General features: G+C 40.0%; 2 protein-coding genes across 2 annotated transcripts in view; one reads left to right on the top strand and one right to left on the bottom strand.

Moving 5' to 3' along the window:
• The window catches only part of DCTD (dCMP deaminase), a 214,487-nt gene that overhangs the window by 108,857 nt on the left and 81,076 nt on the right, over positions 1–24,554 (top strand). The window lies entirely within an intron of this gene.
• Positions 1–24,554, bottom strand: part of WWC2 (WW and C2 domain containing 2) — a 99,629-nt gene that overhangs the window by 52,927 nt on the left and 22,148 nt on the right. Inside the window, exon 2 of the mRNA XM_071432160.1 lies at positions 7,180–7,289. Coding sequence (XP_071288261.1) covers positions 7,180–7,289 — 110 coding nt within the window. The remainder of the gene's footprint in view (positions 1–7,179; positions 7,290–24,554) is intronic.

Raw genomic sequence — 24,554 nt, 5'->3', positions numbered from 1 at the left:
CCATCTCAGAAGAGAGGCTACCCCAAGGGAAATTAGCTGAGCGGGCAAGAAATGAGGACCAGAGACCTAAGATCTGTAGGAAGAACAGGGGAGAGTTGCATGTCACAGCTGGAGCTGTGTAATAGCTCTCTTTTTTGTCAGTGATGGTTTCTACCATGTCACCTCAAACCCACAGACATTCACATGTTCTCTCTCCACAGCCTGGTGCTTAATCCAGCGCAGTCTATGTGATGTACTAAGCCCACCCAAACACTACCTGTCTCTAGAAGATGACATGAAGGGAGACACACCATGTGCCAGCAGGTTAGGTGAGCTGTGACATGGTCCAGTGAGCCAGTACAAAGTAGGAAGAACAACCCAGCTGGGGAAAGATCTTTTTTCTGGCAACAGTAACCTACTTACAGATCTAGTAATCCATTGCATTCTTAAATATTCCCAAACCTGGAAACCTGGACTACCAGACAGGAGGCAACAGAAGTGCAGTGGCTGAGCCCTGAAAAGGGTAGCTGTGACTGCTGCAGAACTACTGCTCCATGTCATGGCTGAGCTCAGTGCTCTGTGTCAAGGTGGCAATTTCTCTGCCTGAAACAATAAGTGATGAAAAGATAACTCCACTACACCTGACATGTCTGGTTATCTTGCATAATAATTACAGGACTACCCCTTCCAGCCAAACAAACCCCACCTTCAAGGGAGTTGTGCCGACCTCAAACCCCTAAACCCAAGAGCTGACTACATTCAGGATCCCTCACCACTGGAACTGCTCCTGAGCCTAGCTGCTGAAGAGAGTGTACAAGCTAAATACACATTTGTTTTTCAACAGTGCTCAATAACTTTGCTTTGGCAGGATTACATCCTCTTCCATGGAGGTGGTTTGAGAAGAAGATACCTTCAGAGCATCCTACTGCATGCTGAGGGCAAGCTCTTGGTTAAGGGCTGCAGGCAAACCAATCTAGGGCCAGGCACAGCAAAGGAGAATCAAGATTTTAATGGTAACTTGCACAAAAATCTCTCAAGAACAACCATCTGACACATAATATCAGAAGAGGAAAAATGTTGTTGGATACCAGCTACCACAGGATAGTACAAGTTAGCTAAGTGGTGGTTGATGAAAGCAATTTTATCAACAACATTACACAATCACTATGGATATGTTTATTCTACAAGTATATCCCACATTACTTGATACACAAACTGGCTTTCAATCCTCCATTACTTCTGCTAGTTTCAGGGAGAATAACCAAGTGTTACTAGACTGTCTTAAGAAATGTACTTTATTTTTTACAAATAGAAAGCAAATGCTTTCTGAATTTTTTTCCTTCTTCCTTTCTTTTCTCCCTGTTTTTTAAAATACTTGCAATTCAAACTGAAACAACAATAAAAGCAATTTGTACTCAAAAATTTGTGGAAGGTTTCACAAGTAAATATTGCGTCATTTCATACTGACATTTTTGTTCAATAGGTACATAAAAATAAAGAATTGCACATTACAGAGACAGCAGTTTCAGTAAGACCATGCAAGCCAAAAAGATGACATATTAAAAATGATCTAACACATTGCTGGATACTCAAAGAAAATCACATTCTATCACATAATTAAATGGAATATGGGTTCTAAAGAGAGACATGGATGAAAACTACATTATTTAGAGGAGGTTCAAAACTGACCTCTCTACAGCTTGTTTCCTACCATCAAACATTCACACAAAAAGTGACCCCTCTCTTCCAGACACTTTCTTCACTTTTCCATTAAATAATTTTGTGCTTGAATTTGGGCAATGAGATAAAATGAGAACTTTTTCCAGCTATACTCTCCAAGTATGAGCAGATTTCCAAAAAAGATTAATTCAAATATTTTTACTATTAGTTTCTTCCAGATATGGGACAGAATGTGCTTCTATGTTTACGAGTGAAATACAGTAGTAACCCTGAGGATTTTGTTCTACATTACCAAGCAAGCAGGTAACGTTCTGCTGCCAAGGCTAGCAGAACAAAGACATAAGAAAAACATGCAAGTATGATCTTTACATAAATGCCAGCAAGTAAAACCATGTTTTATCCAGAGCCTTCACTACTTGAGCCCTCCTTCTGTAGCCAGCATGCACCAGATTACTCTAATCCATTCCTACAGCCAGAATACAGAGAAAATACCTACAAAAAACGTTCACATATTGCACTTGGGTAACACATATTGCACTTGGGTTTCTGCCATGTGCATTTGCTGACAGCAAAGAGTCCTCACAATTGATTGCATGCCACCACTTGCTTAGAAGATGGTGGTAGGTCATGGGAACAAACCAGGCACATTTGTGATGATGCTACATTTGACTCCCTCAAGCTATTGGTAATTACAGACTCGTGGTGGGATTTTCAGATTCTTCCTTTTCTGAAAATCAATCCAGCCCACTTTCATAGATGCAGATGTACCAGACTCCCAGGCTGGAGCAGTCTGTCCACAAAAGTCCCTGTTTTAGATAAACCAGTTGCACAAGCATAAAGTAGCATGAAAACCTTTAGGATTACAACAAGAAATAGAACTCTTATAGTTAAAACATTGTGCTGCAAGTGTGAAACAGTGTAAATAGCTAGCCTTTTCTCTCCTTTTTTTTTTTTTAGCATCACTGACTCAATTTTTTCCTTTTCTTTGTGGATGAAACAGTGGTAGAAGGATGCTTCTGGGAAAGACACATTCATGCTTCCAAAAGGGACAGTTGAAATTAAGTAGGGAGAAGCTGCAGAAGCAGAGAAGGTAGTTTTTGAAGAAAAGTGCTGGGTAGAGTTCAGGGAGAAGAATCATCATTTTAAATACAGACTGGCAAAAAGAAAGTGATGTGATGGTCTGAAATTGCACATGGCTAGGAAAAACTACTCTTTCCTATTACTATCTTTTAAACTCCGTCACTCATTGCCATTCTGCCACCTTTGCCACTAAACATTACTAACAGCAGAGTATTTGTTTTATGAGTTAACTAGATCAATGCAATGAAGAAAACAACCATTTGCCTTGTTATTCCTGAGACTTATCTGGAAGATAAGAATTGAAAGTAAGTGGGGTAAGTTATTTAGGAACAGATAGGGTGCTGAAGGCAAGGCAGAACTTGTCACAGTACAGGATCCTCTCAGACCACGCACATCAAACCAGAAGTTTCCTTTTCTTTCTAACTGTTCATCTGAACATACCATAGACTGATTCAGATCAGAAAACCTGAGCAGCTGGGGAAAGGGAAAGGAGGTGGAAAACAACTCACACCTCAGGAAACAGAGGCCTTCCCTGTTGTCCATGTTTACTGCATATCCTCATGCAGACACAATGTGGGGACAGGAACTGGATCAAGCAATGGCTGCTACTTCAGCTGCCACCACCACCTGAGAAGTGCACCTGGAAGTCACAGCCTCAGAGTTAAAACTGTTTTCTGGCACAGAACAGATGAAAATTCCAGGGTGTAATTTCAAAATGCCTTTAACCATTGCTACTGTGAAAAGTATCTATCCTCCATCTCTTCCACCTGACTGTTCATTCATATCCCCAGGTCACCTTCCTTTTCTTGCTTGCATAAATAGAGGTGTGGAAAGGAGAACAAATAGCAACTTTTTTTTTTTCTCCCCCATACCAGATTAGTTTCAACTTGAATCAGCTCCCTGATCTGATTCACTGTCTGGCCATGCAAATGTTCATGGCAGTATAAGCAAAAACACTGCAGAGACAGAACAAAAGGCCAGATGTAGCAATAGAGCAGGAACAATACTTTCAAAGATTATATCAACTTAAAGGTGTTTGCAAATCCAAGCCCTAAGAACATAAATGTTTACATCTCAGACACTTAATGCTTGATGTGGAAAACCCTACAGAAGAATTGGAAAAAGATTGAAAGTGATGACTTCACCTGGAGATACATGAAATAAAGTGGAGTAATATGTTATGTATTATTTTTAGTAATAATTTTTAGGCCTTGAGTTCCTAACCATGTTGTTTAGCAAAATTAATAAATGTTAGCAAATTAGCTGAAGTAGATGAACACATGAGAACAGGTATGCAATAATGACTACAGGAGTCAACAGCATAAGTCATAAAATCTTTGGGCTCTCTCAAACCACAGTAATCAGGATCTTGCACAAAACAAACTCCTCAGGCCCTGCCCACCAAATAATATCCTTTCAGTCATCCTCTAACAAAGGGTGCTACTGAAGCACAGGGTAAGCATTTAAGTTCTTACAGTATTAGCTATCCAGATCATATGCATGTTCTGCCTTGCCAGATGGCCTGTAATCTGGTCTCCCTTGAAGCTGAAAGCATCACATTAAAACTCCTAATTGGGGTAATATATTCATAAAGTAATGACCTCAGTCAGTGCTTCTCAAAGTGGGTTACATCATCCAAAGGGATCATGAGAAAGCTCTAAGGCTATTGAAAAACCCAAACTGAATTTGGGGGCGAAAAAAAATTTAAATATAGAAAATATAGAAAATGTGAGATTATAATAAAACTAAATTATCCTTAAACATATTGACACCAAAATAATCTGAGGGATTGTTCTACATTTGCAGACTGCTCACAGACAACTCTTAACTCTCTGCAGAAGAGAAGAGTAGGCTTTTCTCAGGTTTATGTGAGAGAAGGGAAGGAAAAAGATCAAGACAAATAATTGCACAGATTAGGAAAATATTTTGAAAAAAAATAATATGTATATTGATTTACATAATTTTTGAAAAAAATTACTTTATAAAAATTCAGTAGAAGTTTCAGAATTTTGCAAGGTGCAATTGCTTTCTCTAAATTATTGGGGAGTTTTGTCAATATCCACTGCAGCAAGTACCTATCTGATCATTAATGGAAACTCCACCCTTAACATTTTCAACCTCAAATTTTTGCAAAAACGGAGGGAACAACCATGAGTAGCAACCTACTCCTCCATAGCTCTGTGGGCTGGCTTGAGAAATATAATAAATTTGCAGTCATCATAGTAAAACTGGTCCAAGTCCTGTGGACAACCTGAAACTTCACAGTGGGATCAAATGTAGCTTTGTAGAGAGGCACACAGTAGGAACGATGCTAGAAAAACAAATGAGAAAAAGGACAGATATGAGAGAAGTTGTTCAGAATAATTAATTATGGGATGCAAAAGTAGAGACTCTGTGGGCCTTCCCTCAAATATTTTGCTGAAATAAATTCAGCCAGACAGCAGTGAACATGAAGCATTGTTAGTCACCTCTCCCTACCTAACACATGGGAGCAGATGTCTTCCCAAGGTGCTATCCCTCAAGCTGCTATTTATGAGTCCTGAAATTCTACTTTATCCAACCTGTTTTCAGGCATCTATCTATTTGTTCTTCCTCCTAGCAGTAGGTACAGTTTTTCTCCCTCATTTGGCTTCTTTGTCCAGTAGCAGAGAGAATTAACAAAACCACTTTCAAAAGAGTAAAAGAGTCTTCCTTGTTCTAACACAGCCACTGTCCTGACAGGGAATTTTAACAGTTCAAATCCAAAAAAGCATACAGAGCACATCTGACTTGTTATGAAACCAATAAAGCACTAAGCAGACACAAAACCTGTTTTCTAGAAAGGCTTTTCTCCACTCATTTCAAGTGATCTCCATACCAGAGATTTCAATAGCATCAAAACATTGCATGCGCCCTAGTCAGATGAAGTAGAAGTTATAATCTCCATATCTGGTGCATCAAACAAATCACCTACTTGTAAGATTCTTAGGCAGCTTACCACCCAGCAACTGGAGAGTACTCTCACCAAAACACTGTGCAAAATACAGTGTACATAACTAAAATACACCACTTAAAAATAAGTTTCACTGAAGTTGCTACAGAGGAATACATACATTAATATAAGAGGAATCAAGAGCACTACTGAACAAACAAGGGATGGAAACTGCCTTTAAGTATATCAAAATTTCAAACCATGAATAGCTCCTAATACTCAGGAATTCACTTTCAATGCACAGGTATAACATTTAAGAGTAAAGAGAGCAGTCAAATTCTTTCTTAATAAAACAGGCAACAAAGCTACAAGAGGTTTTTAGAACAGATTAAAAATTTTGAACATGCATGAAATAAAAAGAGCACAATGAGAGTACAGTGATCTGAAAGCACTCTCAAAACACCCAGAAATGCAACTTGGCTCTCAAAATTTTACTGGTGTATGCCCGATAATTTTGGCCAAAGCAGAAGTCAGAGACAAGTTTATGCTGATAATCATATTTAGATTCAGAAGAAAACCCTTTACTTTCTTCACCTTTTGAATTCAATCAAGGATGCTTGTATGTTTAAAAGTTCATGAGTGTCTAACACTCTATGTAAGATCAGAGGACTCTCATTGCAAAGCAAGGCTTTGCACAATGAGGTTATTGGGTGGGATACCCTTCAATATTAGGTGTCTATCTGCAGGTGCTTAACAAGTACAGCTGATATATAATGCCCCATTCTAGTTATCAGAGTTCTAGTCCAACCTAACCAAAGGAGGTTAAATCATCTCATCTGCAAAGCAGACAGCCAACCAGTCAGCTACATCACATTTTACATTACACCAACTGTACTGACTAGAGGTCTTGTGACTGCAAAAGTGGCTTAGACAAGGCAGGGTGGATTCACTTGCCCCTGCATTTGAGATGCCACTTTGAGATACCAGATTCAGAAGGCCACTGGTCTCTTACTGTCCATGCCACATCTACTGACCCTGTGCAGTTGCCTCTGCTAACTTCAAGCATCTGAAATGGCTATAGATACCTGCTAATTTTTAGGTAAGTATAGGTACTGCTAGCACAGATGCACGTACATTCAGGAGTTGAGCTCATATAGAACCTTTGCTATTGTGCTGTTAAAGACTATTTCTGGGAAAATAGAAAAACATATCAATATGGAGTAATAAATGTATAAAGAGAAAATAGAAATGCTTTCAAGAATATATTCATTTAGCAGGCTAAAATAGCATTGTATTTCATATTTTCCTAGTTTTACATGGTTTAGACATATTCACTATGCAATTCTAATAGATGTAGAAACAGACGTCGCCATTTTGTACCAGCAGATTTTCTTATAAGCATTCAAAAACCAATAATGTTATAGCAAAGGGCAAATTTTCCCTAGCATTTTGATTCTAATCAAGAATTCTGAGTCTAATCAAGATGAGCTGTCTTTTAAAACCAGCATGGCAAACCAGAAAGTACTTACGGTTTATGTGGTCAATGTAGTAGACACCAATCTGAGGGTCACACGCGGCTTCCCATCCCCATGGCAATTCATCCCCAACACAATCCGCAAATGACAAGGGCTTTGTCAACCTACAACAAGGAAACAATTCCGTGATATAGCTTTTCTCCCTTCCATGTATCTGTTACTCATATTAATTCCTATTATGACAGAAGCTGAAGAAACATAGTAGAGAGAAAGGAGAGCAAGTTGGTTTTTTTCCTCTTAAAGCAGAACATATTATTGCAAACATTTTTCAGTACAGGAACTCAAGTGAGAAATCCACTGCAACACCCTTCACATTTGACAGTCTAAAATTAAACAACAACCAACAGCTTTAAAAAGAATAAATTATCTATATTCCTATTTGTCCCCAGGAAAACTGGACCCTTCAACTTCAAGTCAGTGAAGAGAGCACAAGATTTCAACATCACTGTTCTAATGACCACAGAAAGCCTAGGATGCAGTTAGCAGCACTTAGATGTTCACATGTTGCTTTTGCAGGAAGACAGACTACTAATGTTTTTCACTTTAATAATAGAGCACCTATTTGTTATAAGAACTAGAGTGATAAATATAATACATGGGCTCTTTTCCAACTGAGGCTGAGCAAAGCTTTACGTGATCATCTTTTGGTCCTTTTTTAAAAAAAAAAATTAGTATTGAGTTTCCTATTGATAAATCCACAATAAATGCCACCTCTAACACAGTGATATATTTAATAGAAAGAACAGGAAATTTAAGGTTTTATTGTTGCCATAGTGACAATAAGATTAAGTAGATATCTAGAGTTTCAAAAAATAATCCACAGAGTGACATAATGAAGAGAAATTTGTGGGACACACATCCAGCACTCCTTTCCTCACTGCTGATTAAGTTTCATCACCTAAGACTGTTTTTTCATTTCACCATTAAAATTCTATACAGATAAAAAGCTAATTCATATGTTTCAGGATTTTTTCTTTATTAATTCCTGACCAAAAGAAACAGGTTTATTGACACTGTTGTGAGAAAAGTAAAAGAAAAGAATAGTACATTTTACCTTTTACAAACTGAATTGGATTTTGTGTACAAAACAGCAGATAGAAAGTACCTTACAAAAATATTTAATTCTTTATGCAGCTGTAAAAAACAAATTTAAGGACAAATTTGATTTAGAAATAATTGCCCCACTATAATCTTTATTATCATCATCATCAATGACTATGACCTACCAATTCTCAAAGTTGAGCAGTATTTCTTCAAGCTAGGGTTGCAGAAATCACAAAGAACAAGGCTCTCAGGATTCAAAACATTTTGAATATTGATTCTTTTTCAATTTATGTTTTTAAAATTGCAAACATGAATCCACTTCCTCATATTTCTCCAAAGTTTACCTCATAATCCAGTAAAGGTTACTAACACTTTATTGAGGTTCTGAACAAATTTGCAAGTATAACACAAATTTGCTGATTTATTGCCACTTATAAACTGCTATGTTAATCATTAAACACACCAAAAACTATTCTAAAATACAGATAAATTTAGCAATGAGGAATTGCATTTGGATCACAAGGACACAAAAATACAGATTATAAGCAGCACAAGCAGGCTGTCAACTTGCCAGTGATTTCCAGGGCCAGAGAAGGTCTGTAGCAAGTCAAGCCTATGTATTGTATCCTCTCACACTGCTGACCTGCATCTTTAATTCCAGACACTGGCACAGCCCTGAGTGGGGCTGCTCCAAGGACTCTCCAGAAACCCCAGCTCTGACCTGCCACCTTGCTCCTCCTCTCTGGACAGCAGAAATGGTGCTGCCATGGCCAGGATCCAGCTGTGCAGCTCAGCAGGCCAACAGCTGGCCTAGTGCTGCTATACCAAGCACACCTGCCCAAATGCTGCCTACTTATAATTACCAGCACCACTTCAAAGATTACTGCTCTGTTGTAAATAGTAATTGCTAGAGAGAAAGGGATGGCTCTTAGGGAAGCAGGAGAAGCCTTTCAACTCCAGCACAATTTCAGGCAGGCAGCATGCAGCAGGGCATGAACACAGGGCATCCATGTCAAAGAGTTCTCAGGCCACTAATGCTCAGACAAAGCATCAATCACATAAAAGCAACAGTGCTTTGGTGAATCTGGTTAGTCATGGGAACAAGATGTGCCAACTTCAAGGGCACACCTACCTGTGAAGAAAGTCCTGTCTCAAATTTGATTACAAGTGTAGATGTTCGTGAAACAAACTGAATAACGAAGTTCAGTGTCATCCTTGCCTCAACATTACAACATTAACTCAAAACTCAATTCATGTAGTTCTAGTAGGAAATATATTTGAAATGCCATATAGCAACATAGAAATCACAGTATGGACTCGCACTCATATAAACACAGCCAGATGGTTTTTAATAAACATTCAATACATTCACCAAATTTACACACCAGAGCTAGCAACAGTCATGATGTGATTTTAAGATCACCTCTACAGCAGGGATATAAATAAGCCCAGTACAACCCTGACTTTTCATCTGCACTGTACACTAATTTTATTTTTAATCAAATACTCACTTCTTCCTATAAATAGCACATTCTCTAGGCTAGACTGCATTTGACTCTGATCACGCAAATGTTCTGTCCAGGTGTTCTCACCTGTCTGAAACCAGATATGATAGGAATGAATAACAGCCATTCTCTCATCCCAGACACTCCATAAATTAAAGAGACACTAAAACACTGTGGAAAAGTACTTGAGTGACCCACGCTGGACATTAAACAAAATGAGAAGAGAGAGACAGAGGTCCAAAAAGACAGGCAATACAGGACAATTTGTTTTATGAATCCTGCTCTGCTGGATCATGCTTGAACATCGCATCCTTAAGATCTGAACTATGTCAGAACTGCTCCAGAGTAGATTTTTAAAACATGAGAAGGTTTGTACATGATAAGATCACAATTACCTAAGAGGGTAACATTCCCATGACTCCCTCTTTTGTTCCAGAATCTTTTAATAGCACATAATTTTTGAGCCTGATGTGTAATTTTACAACTGAACAGCAATCAGCACAAGGTGATTGATACCTGATTGCTTATGGCCCTCAGAACACAACATAAGCACTACTTACTTTCAAAATACGTATGACAAATGGATGAAATTAACACAACAGGAAGCAAGGGAAAATTTGCAAGACAAAAGTTGAGAGCAGAGTTACAAGATGTAATTGGACAGGAAATAATATCTAGGAACAAGGACTGAAGGAATCTTGTCTGTGTGAAGATCATTATCTGTGACATATAGTAACCTATGATAGATGGACTGCCATTACATTCATTAAATGTCATCCAAGAAAAATGAGGTTTATTGCACCATAATAGAGGATTAAATGCTGCATGTCTTGGGCACTGATACTCTAAGGGTAGTTCATAATACTTAGTTTCAGTTTGTAGCCATACATTTAGATGTTCCTAAAAGAATGCCAATACTCTAAAGATGCCTTTGAAGTCCACATTTAGTATCCAATGAAGTTCAATTAGTTAATAAAAAGCTTGGATTTCTTTAATGCATATCATTAAGCTTAAGTATTCTCATCTAGGGGTGCCTTTTTTTTTTTTACCTTAGTGAACAAGAGGCAGGTGTGCATAAGGAGAAGTGGCTATTTTAAGGAAAACCAGGAAGCATTCTGCAATTCCATTATGTAAACAATCCAGGATTATTATTATTTAATCACTTTACAGATGCTTGGGGAGACTTAGGAGACAAATACAGTTTGCAAATTGAAGACCTCTATGATCATATCAAATCCACATTTTTCTTTAAAGTTTTCAAAATACAGTTAGCTAGCTAGGCTCTTAAATGCAGATTCTGCAATGATCTATGTGTTGTCATTAACAGATGTTTTTGCTTCTACAGCCATACCTGTAAGAATAAGTCTGTATATGCAGCTAAAGTTAATAATGAATCACAGGACCACAGCATATTCTTGAGTTGGAAGGGACTCAACAAGGATCATTGATTCAACTCTTAAGGGAATGGCCCACATGGGGATGGAACCCAAAACCTTGGTGTTATGAGCACCATGCTCTAAAAAAAATGAGGGTGAAGACACTGGAAAATGGAACCATAACTGCAGACTGATGGACTGTCAGTGAAGAAATACTGCTTCATTTGGACAACTTTCTTATTTGATGTAAATCACATTTTGAAGTCCCCAGAACTCAGAAACACATAGAAAACAGGCTTCTTTCCAAGACTGAGGTCCACAAAAATTAGGCATTTATTACATATAGCAGTAAAACTGCTATATGTAATTGTGGGATCTCAGCACATCGTTCCCGATGTCCAGAGATGCCAGGAGAACCCTTGGGGGTCTCGAAAACCCTGGAATGTTGCCAAGAGTGCTTGGTGGCTTGATTTTGATCCATCCACAGAAGTAACAAGAGTCTGAGGACAAGAGAATCACTTTAGAATACAAGGTGTAAAAGAGACACATTTAGAAGGTGAGATATAGACTTTAAGGTTTTTGGTACAGGGGGGTTATGGAGACAAGATGGAGAGATCGGGGCGTGTCTTGTCCTTCTTCTTTCTTCTTCTTGTCCTCCATCTCCTGTGATGATGTTGGCACTTAGAGATTGGTTTCTGGTGAAGGTGCACTTGCTAACATGGGCGAAAAGCATTGGGAAATAAAGGTAAATATTGTATACGTAGGTTTTAGTATAAAAAGACATGACCGCCCCGTGGGTGGTCAGAGAGTGCCTGTGACTGCCTGCAGATCAGACCTCTGTTGGGCAGACAGAAAAATTTTGTAGATAAGAAATAATAAACAACCTGAAGACCGAAAGCTGAAGAGTCCAGACTCGTCCTTTGCATCGCGCCCACCAAAGAACCACTCTACCCGTGTCGGGGCAGAGACAGACAGCCGGACCCAACATTTGGCGTCCCTGGGTGGGCACCCCGTGGGCACCCGGTGGGCACCCCGTGGGCACCGGCACCGGTGGGCACCCGGCGGCGACCCGGGAGCAGCTCGGCAGCGACCGGCGATCCAGCAGCATCCAGCAGCCTTCGCTGAGCCACGGTGAGCTCTGCTGTGCACCTCTTGCACAGGGACAGCCTTGAAGCACCGAGTGGGCAGCTCCCGAGTTGGACTCATTCCCAGGAGAGCCTGATAACTCCTTGGGAAAACAGCCAGAAAGCAGCCAGGAGAATCTGAAAACGCAGCAGCCGCAGAAAACATCGCACTCCACCTCAGCCGAAGAAAGTTCGTAGCAGAACAGCCCGGATCGGAATCGGAAAGGCGCCTCCGGATCCATCTCCTGTGACCTGCAGGCCAGAGACCAGGAGCCTCCGGACTGCTCTGACGACAGGAATTCGGTGAGAAGGTCAAGAATTAAGAACATGGGGGGTACACTTTCCCAGGAACAAATAGAAATTCTGTCCGACCTACAAGGTGTGGCAGACACACACACTAAGGGGATCCCAAAGAAAAAGCTTAGAGAATTATTGCTATGGGTGCAGTGTAATTACCCGTACTCCGAAACAAGGCTGTTATTTGAAGTAGGCTTTTGGCAAGAAGTTAACAGACACCTATATTTTCTAGCCATCAATGAGGATAAAACAGCCTTAAAATTGCTGTCCTCAGCAAGAATTATGTTAGAGGCGACCTCGACTCAATTTAGGGGGTCAGCCAGGCAACAAGTTGTTGCAGGTCCCAGAGGGGCGGAGGGAGCAGAGCAAGGTTCCAAGCAGAAATTGGCTCTGATCTCAATTAGCCCGGGGGAAAAGGTGCCCGAGAAAAGGGTACAAGGGAAAATGTCATTGCCCTCAGTCCCACCATCCCGAAAACCCAAGGGAACCCTAAAGCACCCTGAAACTACAGAGAATAGAGGGATTTCAGACTCCGACTCAGACACTGATGATACCATTCCTCTTCCTGATGAAATAAAGTTTTCTCCCAGCGACATCGAGGAGACAGGCCACCCTTCCGGAGTGTACTGTCCCGATTCGCAGGAATCAGGGGGGGAGGAGGTGGAAAACGTGGCGGAGTCGGGGAGGGGGGTTCAAAGGGAACAAGCGGGGAGGGGGGATGCGCTCTCTCGCGGCAGGCGCGGCGGCGCGGAAGCGGCGGCGGCCGGCGGGGGGGGCGGGGAGGCAATGGGAGACACGGGTTTCCATGCGACTCTTGCGAGCGCAACGCCGAAAGCGACAGTCGCCTTTGGAGCGGTGCCAAAGACGCGCGGGTCGAGCAAGGCTCAGGAGACAGCCGGGGAGAGCTCTCAAACCAGCGCGGGAGCGTCAGACACGGGCAGCAAGGACGGAGCAGCTGCAGAGCTCCGGAGAGCTGCTGTGAAGGGACGCAGGAGACGCGCGGTGGTGACGTCAGACCCGGAAGTCTGGACCCGGAGATCGGCTCGAATCGCAGCGAGAAAGGGGGCACCCGCGGGGAGGGGGCCGCGCGCTTCAGCGGGGGGTGTGGATACAGCGTCAGAGGAGGAGGAGAGAGGGGCAGGAACAGACGATAGGGAGGAGACTTCGGAGGTGGAGCGGGACGGAGACAGTGACGTCAGTACAGGGGAGGCAGGGGGCGTCCCCGAAGGCACGCATGCGCGGGAAGTGCCGGCGGAGCGAGGTCGGGGGCGGGTCCGATCCTCTGTGACGTCTGGGGCGAAAAGAAGGAGCCACGCTCGGGGTTCGGCATCCCGGGGCTCCATCCCCTCTCCGAGACCGATGCCTCTAGCCTCAAATCCTATGTTTCAAACCCCTTCCACTCAAAAGAAACGCTCAAGTACTCAACCCTCAATGCCAGCTCAGTCAGTCAGCCGAAACAAAATGTTTGGGAAACGTTAGCCCAGGCAGCAAATTTAGAAAGTATCTGCCTGACACATTCGAAACCAGGGAAACCATTCACGGCATGCATGGTTGGGTTGCCAGTGGGCGAATGGCCAATTCCAGGGCATCCTCCAATGGAGATTTCACAGGTCATCAAAGATCCTGTGAATGAATGGTGTGCGTGGACACATCTTTTACCTGTAGTTTCTACTGAACCGCAGGAATTGGAGATTTTTGGGTCCACAACAATGGAACTATGCATGAAATTTGAAAATTCGAATGTGTCAAGGACAAACAATAGCATTGATGTCACACCAAATCATGAATATTATAGAAATGCATCAGCTTGGTGTAATCACACTGTGACGACAGCCAAAGGATCAATCCAGGTCCCAGTGCAATTGCCACGTGGGTTGTTTTTAATTTGTGGGGACAGAATTTGGCACGGCATTCCTGCAAATGCCAAAGGAGGTCCATGCAGCATTGGGAGGATTTCAATGTTGTCACCAGATTTAAAAGTGTTGAGAGAACAAAAACACAAAGAGAAAAGGTCCTTGCAACATTACAGTGCAGACTGTGATGATGAAGTGTACACCTGGGACAAGGCAAGGAGAATTGCAGCAGCAATTTTCTCACCTCAGACAGCATCGGGGGTGGCCTTGACTCAACTAGACCACATGGGTTGTTGGTTGAGCAAGCATGCTCAATCAGTTTCTCTCGCTTTGAGTGACATGTTAAAAGATGTAAGCAGTGTGAGAGAGGCAACTCTTCAAAATAGGGCAGCAATCGATTATCTGTTGCTCGCTCATGGACATGGATGTGAAGAGTTTGAGGGGATGTGCTGCATGAATCTCTCAGATCATTCGAGATCAATTCATGAAAGCATTCAAAATATAAAAGACAGTATAAAGAAATTAGGCGAGATCACTGGGTCATGGATTGATGATGTGGCGGGATTTTTTGATCTTTCTCCCTTATGGAGAGGGTTTTTAAAAATGGGATTTTACATTTTAATGATACTCTTAGTCCTCATGCTCATCGTCCCATGCATCTTTATGTGTGTGAGACGTGTCATGAGTCAAGTTGCCAAAGAAGTCTTCTTGGTGCAAACAGAAGGGGGAGATGTGGGATCTCAGCACATCGTTCCCGATGTCCAGAGATGCCAGGAGAACCCTTGGGGGTCTCGAAAACCCTGGAATGTTGCCAAGAGTGCTTGGTGGCTTGATTTTGATCCATCCACAGAAGTAACAAGAGTCTGAGGACAAGAGAATCACTTTAGAATACAAGGTGTAAAAGAGACACATTTAGAAGGTGAGATATAGACTTTAAGGTTTTTGGTACAGGGGGGTTATGGAGACAAGATGGAGAGATCGGGGCGTGTCTTGTCCTTCTTCTTTCTTCTTCTTGTCCTCCATCTCCTGTGATGATGTTGGCACTTAGAGATTGGTTTCTGGTGAAGGTGCACTTGCTAACATGGGCGAAAAGCATTGGGAAATAAAGGTAAATATTGTATACGTAGGTTTTAGTATAAAAAGACATGACCGCCCCATGGGTGGTCAGAGAGTGCCTGTGACTGCCTGCAGATCAGACCTCTGTTGGGCAGACAGAAAAATTTTGTAGATAAGAAATAATAAACAACCTGAAGACCGAAAGCTGAAGAGTCCAGACTCGTCCTTTGCATCGCGCCCACCAAAGAACCACTCTACCCGTGTCGGGGCAGAGACAGACAGCCGGACCCGACATGTAATAACAAAACATCACATATAGCAGTAAAACAGCTATATGTAATAACAAAACATCACATATAGCAGTAAAACATATAGCCCATTTCTGTGACCCAAGAATATCAAGAGGCATGTTCTTAAAAATGTGTATGCACATATATGTATACACACACACACACACTACTTTGAACAAACTGTTCTATGCAAGAGAAATGCTGGATTCTGCTGCATTCCTTCTCTGACTCCTTTTTTCTCCAAAATTCAGGATTAAATAAACTGTAATAATGAAACATAAGTTATACATATTATGATTAGAACTCTATCAACAGAAAAAAGAAGAAGAAGAAGGTTACAGTAGGCAGATCTTAGAAAATCACAGTGGGGGGCAGGGGGAAGGGGACACGTACATGAAAAATAACCCCACCCTGCTCAAACCTGAAATTACCTCAGTTAGAAAGGAAGAAAACACAGGTTTGTAAGAGGTACACAAATACCTGAGAATTATTAACAGGTTCATCTTAATGCCTTTCAAAATTACTTCCAAGAACATCTTCTTTGCTGTGTGGTACTTGGCCTACAGTCAAGATTTGTAGTTTGGAATTCAGTTGTAACTAGGGTCAATGCTCAACTTCTATAGCAACTTCAATGTGCATTTGAGAACTTTCTCCAAATACCCAAAATGAACTCATGTGCTTTGTTGTGTAGCAAGATCCTGTGTGACACACAAAATGTTGTATGGATTAAATTTAATTCATTTCTCATATATAGTGATGTATATTACACATTAATTCTTTTACAGTGCAGTACTTGTTAGCACTTTTTCTTGACAGAAATTTTTCTGAAAAATATACCTCTTCTCCAAACTCCAAGGAAATGACAAGACAAAACATAAGCTGCTATTCAGATGTGCAGAAATGGGCAATCTATTAAAATGCAAGAGAAGAAATCCAGTGATGGAAGGATTGCATACACAGTTATCTGGAATCCATACATCATTACAGAAGGTGTACAGATGGTTTATCCACAGTAACACCCACCAATACAACAGTTTACAAAAAGTTTCCTTCAAGCACTTTCAGTTGGCACAATTACACAGAATAGTAACATAAAATAAGCATCAATTTTTTTTTTATTTTGCAAAAGGATAACTGAAAGTATTTAATTCTTATTTTGATCCATAGCTTGAGAGAAGCCAATGTAAAATTTTAATCAATGAAAGGAATGTACAAACAGAAGTAGAAAAATGTTCTCAATTCTTCACCAAACCTCCTGAATTTAGTGCTCAAGTTGGATTTCAAAATCAATTCAATTCTTACCCAACTTTCTAATGCTATAGGCATTACTACTTTGAAGGATGTATAAAAATGCATTCTAATCCCATACTAATATGCTTACAAAGATGGATTTTACTCATTTCAGGCACTCAAGACAAATTTCTTAAATAAAACTCGGGGGTGCAATAATCCCATTAACTTCAAAAAGCCAGTTACCAAACCTGAATTACTCCTTTAGGTTCCTTAGAGAGGAAGATTCAGCACATCTACTTCATACCTGAAGGTTTCCCTCTTTCCCTAGTGAGTACAGGATTCTGAATGCAGGAATCCTTAGTGTGTGCAAGGGTAACTAAATGTAACTGGGATTAGTTCTTTTGCAGGCAGCAGAGTACACACAGAATGGCAAAAGAGACCCAGCTGCTGCTCCACATTGCAGGTCAGAGTTAAAGAGAGGCATTGCTGCTCCCTATGGCCGAGGTCACTAACAGTGTGAAAATTACATTGCATAGGAAACAAAATTTTCTCTTCTACAAACTACAGTGGCTGAAGCAAATGCAATTACTTTGTATTAATTATATTGCTGTCTCTTTCCTAACTTTAAAAAGTAGTAATCAGGCTGCTTACCTGTCAAAAGGGGCAGAATTGGCCCACATAACACCCTTTTGCCATATTCTTTGTTCATTCAATTCTCTAAGTTATGAACTAGCAAATCCCACACAAAATCTCTCTCTTGAAAAAGCTCATTCATGAGACAGGACTTCTGCTGCTAAATGTTTCACCATGTTCTTAACACAGTAGTGCCTCCCATTCAGATATCAGGCCAAGACATTATGTACAAACTTTGAATTGTTTAGGTACCCTTTTAATAAGGGTACTATTAAGATATACTGCCACTTTATTACAGGTATTATTTTGAAAGAGTAACTAAGTGGACATCAATACCAGGTAGAACAGATCAAACAAGTAGCAGCACGGTCGCAATCCCAGCTTGAAATAGTGGTGTAAAATAAACAAATACGGTAAGGTCATGCATTTTTACCTTGTTCACGAGATGTGTGCAGCCAAATGTCAACAATGCCTGTGCTCAAAAGACAGCAAACATGCATGTTACCTTTTCTATGCCAAAACAGAATCACTAATAGCTCAAACAAAATATAACCCATTCCTTAACGATGAGATATTCTCAATAACATTAAATTAAACTTCTTAATAGCACTAAATGTATGCCTGTAGACACTAGCATGTGCACCACTAATGTCTTTGCTTTGTTATAACACACATGTGCACACAATGGTATTGGTTTATAGTCAAATGTTCACAGCTACACTCCTGGCTAGAATGGATATGTAACAGTCAACAGTACTGCACCTTCACCTTTTTGCACCACTGGATACTCAAAAACTAATTGCAGAGACTGAACTCACAGCAGTTATACACTTCACGGAGACAAAGATTTATTAACTCCTGCAGCAACTATTTCCTGGATACATTGCATGAATTTTCACTTGTTTTCCAGATTTCAGATCATTTTGCTCCTGGTAATACAAAGAGAGGTAAAACACTCAAATTTGTATAAGAATGGAAACTTGAAATAAGCACTGATTCTGGTTTTCTAAAAAGTATGCTGGTATAGTACCACTTTTAATAGCTTACAATTTCTATCCTGTGATTCTTTTAAGTCCTTGAATACTTACAACAGACAGCAGACCTTAAAGAAATATATTTTTTGGTTTTGCAGAGTTTCCTTGGTAAAGAAAAATGTACAAATGTGCAGATGGAGAATTACGCTAAGAGACATACACTATTTCTCTACTTCACAGCAACCCAGAATGGAGGGACCTTATTTGAGTACATACTACTCAGATAACAGGCTCTCACAACTATTTAACAAGCTCAAAAACTTGGTTTCCAGCACTGAACTCCTACTGACAGTGATTTACTATAATTCCCACTTATAAGTGAGCTGTGGGTTCAGGCAGATATACCACATTCAATGATGTTTCAGAGAATATCTAAGACTTTGAAAAATACACTTTCCATTAAAAGACTCTTGTCTAGCCAGCCAGCAAGCCAAGTAAACACAATACTATATTCAGGAAGCACACAAGGTCCAAGTAGAAACTAAAATTTAATCTTTTTCTGTCCTCATAGGGTTTGGGATTTTAAAAAAGCTTTTTAGAGTACTGGATAAGTGGTTTCTTCTCTGTAATTTAGGCAGAGTACTCAAGGTGTTTTTGAAATGCTTTGCTCAAAAGGGCAGTGTGCTGAAGAGTGTCTCAGTTTCCAGTCAGCCTTCCAGAGACAGCTGCACTACCACTACCATGTGAAGTGGCAATATCAGCCATCATCAGTTCTGATTGCTGCCTTCCTGCAGACCAACTCAGTCTCCTATGCTGTAGCACAGCACGAACTGTTCAACATATTCAGCAAGTCCTGCTTAGAAATAACAAGTCAGCACCTCACCAATGCTGGGGCTTGGAGACAAGCACTAACTACAGCAGCAAACTGTACTCCATTCCCCACATGTTTTCCAGCTCTTCTTGATTTAGTTAAACATTAAACTGCCAGGACAAGGATGAAAACAAGCCAACAAACCTTGCTGCAACCACACTACAACAAAAAGTCTTAAATTCACTATATTTATACATAACTTACTAAACTTGCGCAATATGGAAAAACCCAGGAATCTTGTCAAAAGTTCTTAGTTTCCAGTATCAATTATGAACATAACCAGTTTAAGCCAATACAGCTACAATTTTTACTACAAAAATTGTATTGTACATAGAGAACAAGTTCTTTGAAACAAAAATTTAACTGCAAAGTTTTTGAGCCCACTTATTGTAACAGCAGCACAAGTATTCAAAAGTAAAACCTGATAGCAAAAATAGCTGAACAACAAACCCACTACAGAAAGAACGATATAGCTTTAGACAAGCAAAGGACATATTCAAAGTGAAAGAAAGTAGGTTTTGGTCAGATATTAGGAAAAAATTCTTTACTGCGAGGATAGTGAGACATTGGAACAGGTTGCTCAGGGAAATAGTGGATGCCTCATACTTAGAAGTGTTCAAGGCCACGCAGAACAGAAATCTGAGCAAGCTGGTTTAATGAAAGATGTCCCAATCCATGGCAGGGGAGTTGGAACTAGATGATCTTTAAGGTCCCTAAGGTCTGTTTTCCAAAAAAACACCTTCCTACTTCATTTAGCAGTTTTTCAAGTGTAATGTAAAAACATCAGAAATTAAGTGCTTGCAATATATTAACAAAAACAATACTCTTTTTATTTCTTTAATTTAAAAGACTTGTTCTCAATGTTCATAAGTTCTACGCATTCCCAAACTCCCTAGGCTTTATGCAGTACAGAAAAGCTATGGATGAAAATCTTCAGGTCATCCAAAGACCTTGCCTGCTTCCTCCACAGAAAAGAATCCATACAAAATGGGCAACTGATGTCCTTCTCACACACACACACTCAAAAGGAAGGAAGCAGAGAACACACAGGTTAAGCTTTCAGTGCAGCAGGCAGCAGACAGAGGGAGGCGAGTGCAGAGGGAGTGCTCTGCCTCCCAGCTCCATGAGATGCTGTGTGCATGTTAATGACTGCCATAAAAATGTGCTACCAGCAAGCAAGCCGAGCATAACTGCCTCCTCCCAGCTACAAAGAGGTGGCATTAGCTCAATGTCAGCTCACTCTGTCCCCTCACAGGTGCTTCTGTGAAAAGGCACATGAACTGAATAGCTGAGACCCAGAAAAGGAAGAATGTATTTGGGAAGGAAGGGACCCACACCCACTGGTTGCAGGACCAGGTCAAACTGCCTGCTGGCTTGGTTTTTTGTTTCCTTTTCCTTTTGATTATGATAAACTATTTTGGCTTTCCACTTCACAATTGCCATCAATGAAGAAAAACCCCACGCTGAACTCAACTACACATTTTACCACATCATTTCATCACTGAAGGTAGTAAAAGTGAAAAGGAGAACCGATATTTTCCATCTCAGCATACAAGCTATTTGTTTCTGTAGGGCAAAGCCTCCAACCAAATCACTATTTGTAATTCATTTATCTGTTTAACATTGCCAAGTTCAATGCAAAGATGACATTTTGAAAGGTTAGGGGGGAAAGGGGACCACAGAGAAATGGAAATGGATAATACCATGAATGTTTTCTGCAGCGGTTTTCTTTGACGCAGCAGTTGGTCCTGCACTGGCATGTAAGCACTATAATATTAGACACCTGGAATGTGAGGAATGTCTGATAACCATAGCCTAGCACATGGATAATTCCACAGCCATAAACCAATGATATGACCTTTGCCATTCCCCTGGAAAGCTCAAATGCAGTGACATTATGAAAAGGCTATTATGTGCAGTGTTGCTATAGGTTATTTATATATACATGACCACACACTGTTGTTAGAGGGAAAATGCTATCATCAATTGACAGCACTGTTAAGAAACTTAGGTATTAGTTTTAATTTAATTACATAAATGCCATGCTGTTTTCTGAGCAATTTTAAGTGTTCCCGATCCTCCAATCTCTGGGTGCAAACTTGACTTCGAAATGTTTTCCTCTACTGTCTTGTACCACTCTGCTCTTCATTTGACATATTTACTAGCAAATATTCTTCCTACAATAGAAGATGTACTCTTAAGAATACTCAAGGTAAGAAAAGAAAAAAAAAAGACAAACCAAACAAACCACAACAAATCCAGTCAAGCAATGGTTCATGAAATTCAAAAAATGGCACAAACTGCAGGAATTTCCACATGCAAATAGGAGCAACCAATCCATACCCCAAAGCTTACTGTTTGATAGAAGTATGATACAACAAACTACAGGTAGAAAATGTCTAAAGACTAGAATACTTTATTAGGAATTAATCAAAACAGATAGCCTTATGATAGAGGACTAAAACATTCTGTTAATTTTAATGATTTGTCATCTTGGCTGTCAGGCACAAAGTACCAAAAACAGTTTTCATGACATATTGTTAGAGTTAAATTTAGGACATTTTTGTATTGTGATAATTAAATATGAGAAATAGAAATGTATTTCAAAGAAAAAACAGTCAAAACCCAGAAAATGATCATATTTAATATCAGCATTAAAAGATCTTCCCAATCTCTAACTTTTCCCCCTCCTCCTTTCTGTAATTTCATATACACATTAGTCCAAATCACCCCACTACTCACCTCATCAGCCACAGAAAATTATTGTGAAAAAGAAATCTGTTCTGTAAACTCCACTTCTCCTGTAAACAAACCCTTGCATTGTAAGTGACCTTTGGATTTATAGAGAGGATATCTAAAGACTCTCCTCACCTAACTCTGCTCCCACTGAAGTCAGCAGAAGCATTACCAATTTAGTAGGAGGAAACCTAAATCTAATACTTTCAAGAAGTATTATCCATCTGAACATCTCAGATAACCTCACTGACATTTGACTTCAGTGCTGTGAAGCCCTTCAGCCAAGTATACCAACCATTCCAGAAGTGGGAAAAGGGAACTTAAGTTAATATATCCAATGTCTCTGCAGCTCGGTTACAGACCCACAAACTGCACCCAACAGGAGAGAGCACCCCACTCTGTTATTCTCAATACTGAGTTCTTCATATCTTGATTCCAGCTTCTCATCCAACCACTTGTAACAATTTTCAATGCATACTTCATTAAACATTCTGTGTTTTGCAGTACAATGCAGCTCCTGTTGCAAAAAGACTGAGCTAGATCAGAGCTCAAATGGCACACAATCACTTGGTGGATCTCTAGTCTCTGGTAAACTGTTTCCAGATGCTATAGGAGAAATCTTTAAAAATGTGTCACCGATTTTTTACATGGAAAATAAGCAAATACAGCACTGATTTCATAAAACTGCAACAATGTAATACTAAAGAGAAAAAGGACAATATATTTGTATTTTAATATTAGTAAGAGATCATTAAAAAGTCTGCCAACCCTTGGTGCAAACAGTTCAAAAAGATCCCTCAATCTCAGCTGTTTTCACAGATAAGAGACTCTAGAAAAATCATTCTTGAGAGCAGAGTGATGGAAGTTAGGGGCTAACATACATTAGTAAAACTGCACAAAACTGAACTAATGAGCAAGGACTGTAGCAAACCTTTGCTTCATACAAATCTAACGTTGAACTTAAAAGTGCAAGATAATGAAGTCAGAGTACTGTAAGATTACAGCAATGTAAAATTGTAATTATAACATGATTTCAGATACATGTTCTGGCCTACACTTAATCTCTCACACTAATAATTTTAATACAAAGAACTCTAGTTCATAATGCTTTTTTTAAACTGCCTTTCTTTGTATCACTCTGAGATACTCAGAAAACAGTGTTACATTAAACAAAATCAATGCAGAGTTCCTTCAGCTTCTCTACTGCTTTTACATTTCTTTATTCACAGTATTAATTGACTTCAAGATTTAGATCAAATTTATTCTCAGTGGCAGCAGGGTTTGAGGAATGGGAAATATGTAACAATCCTCCAACAGGAAACACCTAAGTTTGCTGTGACTTCCTTCGCACACACCCACTCCCAGGAACTGCCTGAAAAAAACATCCCAAAATCTTTAATGGAGGGATTTATTAAAATTTTCTAGCAGTTCCTAGCAGAAGCACAGCACAAACACAGTTTACTGAAGTACGGCCTTCTATTGGAAGGAAAGGAAAAAAAAAATCAGCTTCTGCTTCTCCCATCAAACGGACTAAACCCCTTTCAGGTCAGCTATCCTTTTTGGTTCCCTTTCCCTGAACACTTCCAAGCCTTTCCTCTACCTCTGGCCTATCATTGCTTGTCACACATCCCTCTTTACCAAGTGTGGCTGGCACAAAGTTGTTTAGGGCAAGGGAAATACTTCCAAGGTGGTAATTTGCAAAAATTGCTGAGGAATTATCTGAGACACTGTAAAAGGAATACAGTACATATTAAAACCTCATTCCAGGAATACAGTACATATTAAAACCTCATCCCTATTTGTGGTTGCTAATAGCACAGAGTAAATTACCATTTCTTCAAATAAGCATACAAACATCAAAACAATATTCAAAAAATATCTATGAGTAGGTAACAGCCATGTTTTATGAGTCCTCCCTTCCAAGGTGAAAGCATATGTGAGAAGGGGAAAGAAGATGAGACTAACACAATGAGGCTATTCAGCACATTTTCAAATTCAATTTCTTAAGCTAACACTTAAAATTAAAAAAGGAGTAGTTTTTATGCAAAAATCTGTGAAGAGATTTTGTACCACTGTACTAGAATAAGAGATATCAGTTATTTTTGCCAACAGCACTGAGGAAGTCATTCAACTTCTCATGGGTGGCTCTGAATCAGCTGAACATTTAGCAGAAGTCAAATACCGAACAGCTCACTTACAAGTTAGGAGGAAACAAATATAAAACAAATAAGAAAACACCACCACACAATTTATATAAAATTGTTGTGTGATTACCTTTAAATACTGCATTCAGCTCGGGTAGCCCCTGCACTTCTGCACCATGACAACATGTTGAAAGGAAAACTACAGATCAACACACAGAGGAAAGTGGGCAGTG

Source organism: Agelaius tricolor, unplaced genomic scaffold (genome assembly GCF_023055355.1).
Source record: "Agelaius tricolor isolate 1412-34295 unplaced genomic scaffold, bAgeTri1.0.p SCAF_8, whole genome shotgun sequence".
NCBI classification, from domain to species: Eukaryota; Metazoa; Chordata; class Aves; order Passeriformes; family Icteridae; genus Agelaius; species Agelaius tricolor.
Note: the sequence above shows the minus strand (reverse complement) of the source record. Positions and strands in the feature narration are given on the sequence as shown.